This window comes from Vollenhovia emeryi, unplaced genomic scaffold (assembly GCF_000949405.1).
Source record: "Vollenhovia emeryi isolate VEMERY1.0 unplaced genomic scaffold, V.emery_V1.0 DF939349.1, whole genome shotgun sequence".
NCBI lineage: Eukaryota > Metazoa > Arthropoda > Insecta > Hymenoptera > Formicidae > Vollenhovia > Vollenhovia emeryi.
The window spans coordinates 84,968-95,742 of record NW_011967017.1 but is presented as its reverse complement, the minus strand read 5'-3'; the positions used below and the strand labels follow the sequence as shown (position 1 = coordinate 95,742).

Genomic DNA, 10,775 nt, shown 5'->3' with positions numbered 1-10,775 from the left:
TGGTAGTGTGCGCTCCGCCGCATCGCGCCGCTACATTGCTATATTCGCACTGCGCTAGCATGCAATATTCTTACGTGCCGTATAATGTGAAAAATGTTCTCTTGCACGTCAGAAGACTCTTCTTAAAGAAAATTTCGCAGAACTCTCGTCAAAATGGATTAATAATGTTCACCTAAAAAATCCTATAATCTTTTCGCTTATAAATTGATTTAAAACTTTTCTTTGTAGATTCGAAACTCTGTGCGTCCTTTTACGTAGGATAGACATACATTTTTTTCTTGATAATATTTGTCAATTAAATTACATTTTGAGTTATCTTTTCTGTAATTCTCTTATGAAAATTGTATTCTTTAACATTTGATTACACAGATGATTTTATTATTTCAAAAATCTATTTCTTAAGAAATTTCTACTGAAAATGTAGGGATATGAAGAAAGCGTATTGTAATAAAACAGAAAACAAGACAAACTTCCCCATTATCAATGTATGAAGATTTCGACAAGCACAAAAATTTTACGTAAAATTTTTTTCTAAACAATCCGTTTTTTTCAGAAATCTTTGCGTTAACATTTAAATCTTAAAACGAATCACTTAGTGAATCTTTCTGTGAATGGTCTCGGTACTTTGTGAAGTAGTAAATTTTTTTAAAGAATTTATTATATTAATTACCAAATAAAAGAAATGAAAGGCTGTAAAGCAATATGAGAAGGTTAACGACCAAGGACGGGCAAATCAGGATAGTAAAATAATATTGGTAGATGAATATGTAATTTATTCTGTAATAATTTAGAAGAGAACATTGTCAAAACGTACATTGTTCTCTTCTAAATTATTACAGAATAAATTACATATTCATCTACTAATATTATTTTACTATCCTGATTTGCCCGTCCTTGGTCGTTAACCTTATCATATTGCTTTACAGCCTTTCATTTCTTTTATTTGGTAATTAATATAATAAATTCTTTAAAAAAATTTACTACTTCACAAAGTACCGAGACCATTCACAGAAAGATTCACTAAGTGATTCGTTTTAAGATTTAAATGTTAACGCAAAGATTTCTGAAAAAAGCGGATTGTTTAGAAAAAAATTTTACGTAAAATTTTTGTGCTTGTCGAAATCTTCATACATTGATAATGGGGAAGTTTGTCTTGTTTTCTGTTTTATTACAATACGCTTTCTTCATATCCCTACATTTTCTGTAGAAATTTCTTAAGAAATAGATTTTTGAAATAATAAAATCATCTGTGTAATCAAATGTTAAAGAATACAATTTTCATAAGAGAATTACAGAAAAGATAACTCAAAATGTAATTTAATTGATAAATATTATCAAGAAAAAAATGTATGTCTATCCTACGTAAAAGGACGCACAGAGTTTCGAATCTACAAAGAAAAGTTTTAAATCAATTTATAAGCGAAAAGATTATAGGATTTTTTAGGTGAGCATTATTAATCCATTTTGACGAGAGTTCTGCGAAATTTTCTTTAAGAAGAATCTTCTGACGTGCAAGAGAACTTTTTTCACATTATACGGCACGTAAGAATATTGCATGCTAGCGCAGTGCGAATATAGCAATGTAGCGGCGCGATACGGCGGAGCGCTTACGCACACTACCAGGCGCGCGGCTCACTGACGTGCTTCCGTCTAAAGGACAACGCCGATTGGATTAGCTTTACTCGATATTTACTGCTTCGTTGAGCATTGTAGAAAAAAATGGTTCAGGACTTTTTGACTCAATTTTTAGTCAGGAATAACGCTATATTATTAGTGGGCGCTATTTAATTAACACCCTGTATATTATTATTATGACATTATAATATATTATTATTTTAGAAATAATACATCGTTTTTATATGAGATATTAAATACCAATAATTTTATAAACACAGTTTATTATATTTTTTAATACAGGGAGAGGAAAATAAATATCGTATCGTAAAAATAAAGATTACTAAAAAACAGTGCCTCTGAACCGACTTAAATGCACTTCGAAGTAAAGTCCCGTAATTTATTTGCGTTACATTGTACGCAAAAATTGGGAAATAAAAAAAGTTGTAAAAAGGTAAAAATATTGATTAAGAAAATTCTCATGTAAAAATGCATAAAGCTATAAAAGTAAAAAAGCCAAAGTAACCATTGATCAATAAATATATATAAAAAATGCTATATATCTTATGGTTTTATATTAAGAAGTAATTAAATCTATTGAACAGAGAGAGAGAGGATAATTCATTACATATCACATAATGTGTAATAAATTAAAAAAAGATGGTGCCTTTTTAATAATAATTACGCGTGTTTAAATATAATTATCGAGATTCCACATTTACGGACTTGTGCTGAATTAATTTGAGCGATAATAAATTTATGAAATTTAGTTTCTATTATTATACAGATATTGTCATGTTTCACATGTGGTACAACTCACGACTACCAAGTATACCAATTTATAGAAAGATGGTATACATATATTTTATAATTACAAATCAAGTCCCTACCATTAATCGCACGTCGTAAAAATGTTTTACTTTTCAGCTTAAAAACTTGCTGAGTTTCGGTAGCACGTAATGAAAGTACATAAATTAAAAAGTGTACTAATTACTATTTTATATCGTTACGCAAAAAGACATAAATATTTATTATCACTACCACTGGATCTTCACTACGAATAACGCGATGCTGTTGTGTTTAATGATCGCCAGGAAAGGATGATCGACACGAACTGTAATAGGCTCCACCGGTTGCCAAGAACCCGAAAGAGGTCTAACATTGGCACCTGTCAGAAGATTTCTTGTATCAATTATCCGTTTCAATGGTCGGGTGCGCTCTTGGATGCCCAGAGCGTGAAACGTTTAAATGAGATATTACTGATTGAATATTAGTCATGCCAGGACTTGATCAGAGTGAGGAAACTAGTGCAGGAAAAAGAAAGAAGAATTTTATGTGACGACGTATCGTTCATCATCGTAAAATCGACGGTTTATGAGTCAAACGATGGAAATCGTTTCATATGTACGTTTTGTGTTTCTATTTTAGAAGTTACTCGTTCGAAAGCTCTTACTAATCCGATATGCATAGATCCACAAAATCCACATCTATTTTCGCCAATTTTCTCATATAAATAAATGAAATAATTTTACTTAATCAGACATTTCGGTTGTCGTATGCACAGGATCAGAGAAAAGCACGATCCAGTCTTGTTGTTATAATGTAGCTGTATGAAAAAAAAACTGTTCATACGAAGATTCGTAGTCCGATTGATCAACAGCATCATGATGAGACCCTCACTTATTATATGCTTCTCTTTCACGATGAAGTAGTTACGAAAGGTTCGAGAGACTTTTCCTGAGAATTTTGTCATCTTTTCCTCTCTCTTTTTCCTTAATAGCTTTCATTAAGCTAAGTTGCTTTTATAATTAGCACATACTCCAATGACGGTTAGACAATTTGCTATTCAGTGCATCGTAATTTGGTTTTGTACTCGCGTAGTAGCAGACACGGTAGAATACAGCCATTATCGCAATTATATCCTTATCGTCGTGAACCGTGAACTGCGTAATTCCCCAGTAACGGCGACGCGCATTCTAAGATGGTTAAAGGTGATTTAAAGTTGAGATGAATATGAAAGTCCACTTAGCTTCATCCAAAAATTGTGAGCTTCTGTTACTTCACCAATCACGTCCAATCACTCGCGCAATTTTTTTTTATTTAGAAATAAACTGCAGAAATTCAATTTAAGTGCGAGAATGTGTTTAAAGATTTCAAAATTTTGTGTTGCCTGAGAAATTCCAATCATTTCTCTAAAATAAAACTGGGTGAACGCATGTATGCAATCACCGTAATGCTTTCATGTTAATTACACGAAAGACTTCAGTCAAATACTGAGCTATCATCACCCAGTGAGAGATAATTTGTCGATCGACGTCGAAACAACGTCAAATTCGACATCGTATTTACATCGATCGACAAGTCATTTCTCGCTGGGCAAGTGTCGAGGGTTGCGACACTGAAACGCTCCCTTTTACAAAACTACAAGATTTTCTGATTGTAATCGTAGTTCAAACAACAGATCATATAAGCATCAATGTGTCATTGCGATTGTCGTTGTCTGACGGAAGTAATAATACAATAGGTGCAACGTGAGTAACAGGTGCACAAACCAAACAAATTGCAATGCGGTGCAGTGTAATGTATGATAAAGCGTGTGTATTAACAATGCAATAGTGTGTTCGCAAAAGTAAAGATATAAAGGGAAGCAAAAAAAAAGAACACAGAAATACGTAAAAGGTTTATGACATGTACGGACCAGCAAACTTGTTGACGTAAAAAGCACGTGAGCAACATTTAACTATCACACTCAGCTTAAAATTACGGCAGCGTACACATACATCCGTGCCGCGGAAACTCCGAGAGCGAGAAATTTGGAATTTTGCAATTCGATACAATATAACAGTAAAATAACGTTACATGCACAGGCATAGTCGGACTGTCTCCAAAATAATTCCTCAGAGTTTCTCAGAAGCGAAAAAGAATCTCGATATATCCCAAATAAAATTAGACGAAATATCATCTTGCGCATAATATGAAATTAATATTGCTTATCGTATTTGTTACTACTTTTCTCTTGTACTCTATCGCAATTATAAATGAAAAGATTATGTTTCTATAAAAGTGTCATAGTCCATAAAATTGTTAAGTGATAAAAGATAAATTAGATGAAACGCAAACAGAAATATAGAGTATTTAAAGGAAGTTACTTGACTCGCGCATTGTTCTCATATTTAAAGATTATATTCTTATTCGGGATTTCAAGATAATATTTTGCCTGTTAGTTACAAAACAAATGCAAGGAACAAAAGCAAGGTGTACTTACCGGTGACGGCGGCTGCCTCGCTACCCTCCTCGTTAACTTCGATGAAAGCCTTTTGCACGACTTTGCTGATCTTTAAAGGTACATTCGAAATGCCTGAAAAATCAGCGCTATCGGTGAACGGTTGAACAAGACCCATCTGCAACAAGCAAGACAAATAAGTGAGTAAAATGTCGCCTTTACTTTGCTTCATTATTCGCGAAACATTGTTGTCACGTACCTTCGTCTTCAATGTCGCTCCAAGATCCAATTTGGATTCGACCTTGAACTTGGGCAGGAACACTCGGACCTCGCGTTCGTAAGTTTCAGCAAGGCGGGTGCTGCATTCCGTGCTAACTTCATCGAGTTTGTCGGTCAGTGCAGCTAGACCGTCAACTTTATTGGGTAGGATGATCACCATACTGACGTCTTTGTTCTGCAGTAATAAAAATTAAACTTGTGTAAAGAGGGATTTCCAGAGATAAATGAAATACACTTGTGACAAAAAGCAGAAAGATATCTCAAACGTTCAACTAGATTCTTTTCGGAAATTTGGGAATTACCGCGTAAGGCAGCTCGATGCATTTAGCATCGTAATCCGGCAAGTCAACGTATTTGTAGTTGCCCTTTCTGTACATAGTAGGAACATCCTTTACGTTGTTGGCGTCAATATGGAACGGGCGATCCATGGTGGCCCTAGGATCAAACTCGTGAGCCCAGGTGCCCTTGAAGTACACCGCGTTTGCCAGGATCAATGCAGTATCGCTATCCACATCGTCTATAATAGATAATAAAAATTAGCATGAGTATTCTTTAAAATTTGGCTCAGTAAATCAGTAAATTTTTATACGTATGGAAATATTATCTGCACACGTACGAATATATTATCTACAGATAGCAAAGATTATCCAGACGTTTTATACTATTACATTCTTCGCTACTTAGTTCCTTTAAATCGTTCGTGCAAATGCAGGAAAGAAATCGCATTTTTGGTCGTTAAAGAATTAAACGCATATACATGTATAAATGCAAAATGTGAATTGTTCTTTAGTGGCGATCGTGGCGCAGAGGATTGTGCGCTGGTCTGGTAATCCGAAGACCCGGGTTCAAAACCAAACAAAAACATTGTTGGTTTTTCGTTCGATCGCCACATAGCGAAGTGGATATAGAGAGAGTGTTCTAAAGAGGTTTGGCCACGTTCCTTCAAAAACGCCTTGTAACCCTAAGGGGAATCAATAAAATGTACTAGTGAATTGTTCTTTACCGGCAGTAATGATGCTGTCGATGCGATTGTTGGTATTCTCCTTGCACCAAGTGTTAACGGTGTTCGCGGCTGCGTCGCTTTTAGCAAAGTCCACCGACTGTATGTCGGAATGATAGTACGTCTGGAGCTCTTGTTTGTACTCTGGTTTCACTGGGAAATTTTCGTTGATGAACATCTTGTTAGCGAGCTTCAGAGTTACATTTTGAACATTCTGCAAAAATAACATTTCGCCTTCGATTAATACTATCCGTCAATTGAGTGTCATAAGATATATCATAAAACATGACTAAAGTTAATTCAACATATAATTGATTTATAATGTAATTTAATAATTATACGTAATAATTTTCTTCAAAAATATAACAAATGTTATAGTATTCTATAATACTTTGTAATATTGATGGTTCAGAAAATAATATTTACATTTTATAAATCTCATTCTTCATTTTATCAAGTTTTGAGGATTTATATTCTGCAAGTGCCATACTTTACAAATCTTACGTTTGATAATATATTGCAATTTGATAATTACATTTAGTTTATCAAGCAGATTCTGGTACCCTTGTAGAGCTTGTGACTTTTCAGCTGGCAGCCTGAGAACATTTTGGAATTCCGTTTGAGTCGCTCCGGCGGAGCCCTGAGCAGCCATGCTCAGAGCAATATCGGCACTGAGAGGAGAGCATATTAAATTCTCTTGATGTTCTTTTGCAACAGTCTAAAAAAAAGACATTTTTTAATTACACACTAGCTTCATTCATCACGAATTAGAAAATAATGAAATTGACTTGAGAATTAAGTGGTTCTTTTGATTATTTCATTGTCGGCGCCGAGTTAGTAACACAATATCGTTCAGTATGGATTTGGTCAAAGCTATTTTCTCATAATTATAATTGCATGATATTAAATTGATAAATAATACAAGGATAGCTACGTAATGTCAGAGTCTGATAGAAAAAGCTTTGAGAATATTTGAATTTAATTAATATACCTTGACGAAGTTGGTGGAAAACAAATGAGCGCCCTGAGAAACAGCCTGAAGAGCCGCATCATTTTCAAAATTTTCAAAATTTTCATCATTTCCAGCTTTTCCAGTTGGTGTGGCCATGACTGATGCAAATAGGCAAAGTGCCAAAAAGCTTCTTTGTACTGCAATAACAAAAAGGGAAAAGATTCAATAATAAATTCATCGCAAAATTTAGTGCATTAGCTAATGATAGTCGAAACGCAATAAGAAAAATTGCAAAATTATTATTTCCACTGAAATAATTTTAATATTACCAATATGACATAAAGTTTTAAATACTTTTACATTTATACGATCCTTAAAAGATCCTTACGGGAAAATAAATGATGTCTCTCTATTAATACGATATTTTTATGTGGCGAGACACCAAGTCGTTAAGATATAACGTCGCAAAAATCGTCGCTTTGAGCATTATAGGTGTCGAAAATTGAACACTTGCGTTTGAAGGTCGCATGTAAATTAAAATACAGTGTCGGGCATGTCGTCCAAGGTGAACGCGAAACGCTACCACATCGTCACAATCTTACATTCACACATTCACAGATTATGCATTTGCACAATATACGAGTCTTTCAAGAAGCGATATGAACATTAAAACGAAGGCCAATAACAGCATTACATTTTTATGCAAGTAACCGAGCAAGTAGTTTTATGAACTGAAGTTTATCGGTAGATAAATTCGAGAACTGGCCAGCATAAAAATCAGATCCTCAAAGCACCGCGGTTGTTCGGTGGCACAAGTAAAGTCGTGCGAATATATAAAAATTAATTTTGGAAAAAAATCAATTAAAAATATTTCTGCAATTCCTTCGTTACGTTTTGCCCGCGTCAATTAAACGAAAATTTAACTAAGCTAGTTCAGCTAAATGTTTTTCTCATTTTATTACTTTTAGATACCTTGTTTTTTTTAACCGGATAATTGTTACGATGAATCATACGTATGTTGCAAGACGTGATAATGATTCATAATCATTCGCATTTGCAATTATTACGTAACGATATTCAAAAGAATAATAATATAATCATATCGAACTTTTCGCACGTCAAATATTACTAAACATTTCACCGTAATATAGATTTACTGGCGTTCCCATACATTATATAATATGTACAATACACGTATTACATCATGTTTTTCACAGTTCATTTAATTATGATTTCAATGAGTAACGAATTACATTGTGCTATATTAACACGCATATAATTATGGTAAGTATTTAAGCTTAATTTAATAAAAAAATAATACATGTGAAATTGATTTTTTTTCCTCGGAATGAACGGAGTATAATTTCGAGGAGGAGATTTCTATATAACCAAGCCATAAATAATTACACAAATAATGACTGCTCACGAGCGCGTGTAAATTCAAGGCGAATGATTCAAACCAAACACCGCTTTTCATCGTGTATTTGCAAGGCATAAACCTGTTTTCGACACACCGTATGCTCTCTTAGAGTAAATACGTCATTCTCATTCCTTTTCATTTAGATTGACGTTTTATTTCGGTTCAACTGTGGAATAATTTGTCGCGCTGCTGGCCGCCGCTAGGTAAATCGGAAGTCGCCACGAGTTTCTCAGAGAGCGACGAGAAACGCGACAAACAAAGATACGGGCAGCGATACCGTAACGATAATGGAAAATATTTCTTCAGCAGATAGACGAGACCTCGGTTCAAGAGGGCAAAAGTTTGACAATTATATAAGCGGCGATAAACACGACCGTTAGCGGGGTGTCAGCATGCGGGTCATTTATGCAGGTCATTTATGCAGGGAGGATCCATCGTCTTCCCTTCCAACCACTTGTCCCAATCTCCTTCTTCAAATTTTACTTCGGGATTAATTATTTTAATTATAACTTCCCGTGTAACTAAAATTCCCTTTGAGTTGAAAGCCCCCGTGAATGGAAAGCGATTCAATTTTTTATAATATGCACATCTCGTATATAATATTTATCTTGAATTTTGTAAGTTAATTAAATTGTAGCGTTTTTCATAAGTTTTTTTTCAAATTTGAGTCAAAATCCCTTAGCTGTCCCGGTTATGTTTAATTCAGCGATTGAGTGAACAATGGAGAGAACAGCTATTTTTTGGCCTTCAGTGTTTGTCATTGAAGGGAGGATGATGAACCTGGGACACTCTGTACATGTAATTACACTGTTATGCAACAAGAACGGCCAGGAAAAGAATATAAAATACATATTGCTTGCGTTATATACTGACATACATAAAAATATATCAATGTTGTCTGTTTAATGGTATTTATCGATATCTCTGATTAATTGAAAAATCTTGTGCTTACGACGACAGTTATGCTAAATGGAAAATAAATCACACGTTATATCGCTATCGCTATGCCAATAAATGTATACATTCTCTCAAAATAGATAAAAATACAATCTGAGGAGATTACAAGTATGAAAAATAAAAATAAAAATGAGAACCAGTACGACGAAAATATCTTTTGGTAGAAATAATATTATTTTAGAGAAGAAAGTCTCATTACTTTCGATTTTATCTTAATCTTGTCTTAATGTCGATATTTGTAGACTTTTGCAGCGCTATTTAACCTTGGTGGGAATTCAATTTTCCGAGAATCCGACGCTCGCAGACCTTTTAGTGGTCAAGTAATTAAAAAAAAATTGTGAAATGCATTGCATAATATTTGTCGCGTTGCAAAATATTGCGTACATGATGATTAAAAATTCCTAGAATTACTTGAAGTGAAAATATAAAAATATGAGATATCGCTGTACTTGATGATAAAACAGAAATAACAAACGAAAGAATGTCATGGAACATTAAACAGATAATGTTTCCTCGTTGGGGAAAACCCATTAAGATTACTAATGTAACAGTCGCATTATATGAATACGACTAATCATGTATGCCAACTAGACACATGTGACGGATAGGCCGGCAAAGATACAGCAATCTTGTTTGGTGCAATGGTTTCTTTCTTGATAGTAACGACTTCTACATTTGAAAGAAGAAAATTTGCTTTAAGAGAGACGAGCATTTCCGAGAAGCACCGGTGAAATAATCGAAACTTAATTGATCAATTGACGTATTGTTGTGAAAACTTCCTACAAGAAGTACAATTATATTTTATTTAACAGAAATGTTCAACGGAAATCGCAAGCTTCTTCGATCAAGTCCTTAGTTTTTTCTTCTTTTCCCGATGATGCATTATTTTCTTTCACGATCGTACAAAATTTTATAGAATTTTTACAAAGGATTAAGAGAGCCTGGATTTTTTTGCAAGTTTTGAGTTTAATTTTATGTTCAAAGTACGAAACGCCTTTAATGTAAACTAAAAATAGATGAGACAAGTCGCATAATTATGCGCATGTTCAAATTTAGGGGGATACAAGGTTTTACGAATCGTAACTTACGTGACTATTTTAAATTATAGTTCGCGCGAGGTAAAATTGATACGAGCGACAAAACTTTACTGGGGTTTGTGTTATGTTTTGTGCGCGATAACATCAAGCGCAAGATAAATATTATCATATCGGAATTGCGATATGAGAGAAAAGAGTTTATATCCATCCACCGTGGATCGAATGAGTTATCTCGAGTTATCTAATTTTTCTTTAAATACATTTTATTTATTTATTTTTACACCTCTTTGAAT

The 10,775-nt window shown here is 34.0% G+C and overlaps 1 protein-coding gene across 17 annotated transcripts in view; it reads right to left on the bottom strand.

The window, feature by feature from the left end:
* The window catches only part of LOC105558386 (antichymotrypsin-2-like), a 30,608-nt gene extending 23,315 nt beyond the window's left edge, over positions 1 to 7,293 (bottom strand). For 16 of the 17 annotated variants that reach the window (XM_012006036.1, XM_012006032.1, XM_012006026.1 and 13 more), the window contains exons 1-6: positions 7,108 to 7,293; positions 6,652 to 6,834; positions 6,120 to 6,330; positions 5,419 to 5,633; positions 5,097 to 5,291; positions 4,880 to 5,015 (exon numbers count right to left, since the gene is read on the bottom strand). In XM_012006036.1, the coding sequence (XP_011861426.1) occupies positions 4,880 to 5,015; positions 5,097 to 5,291; positions 5,419 to 5,633; positions 6,120 to 6,330; positions 6,652 to 6,834; positions 7,108 to 7,224 (1,057 nt within the window). In that variant the 5' untranslated portion in view covers positions 7,225 to 7,293. Of the gene's footprint in view, positions 1 to 2,366; positions 2,783 to 4,879; positions 5,016 to 5,096; positions 5,292 to 5,418; positions 5,634 to 6,119; positions 6,331 to 6,651; positions 6,835 to 7,107 lie in introns of those variants that run through there. The other variant, XM_012006042.1, reaches the window with a different exon arrangement.
* Between the last annotated feature and the right edge of the window lie 3,482 nt (positions 7,294 to 10,775).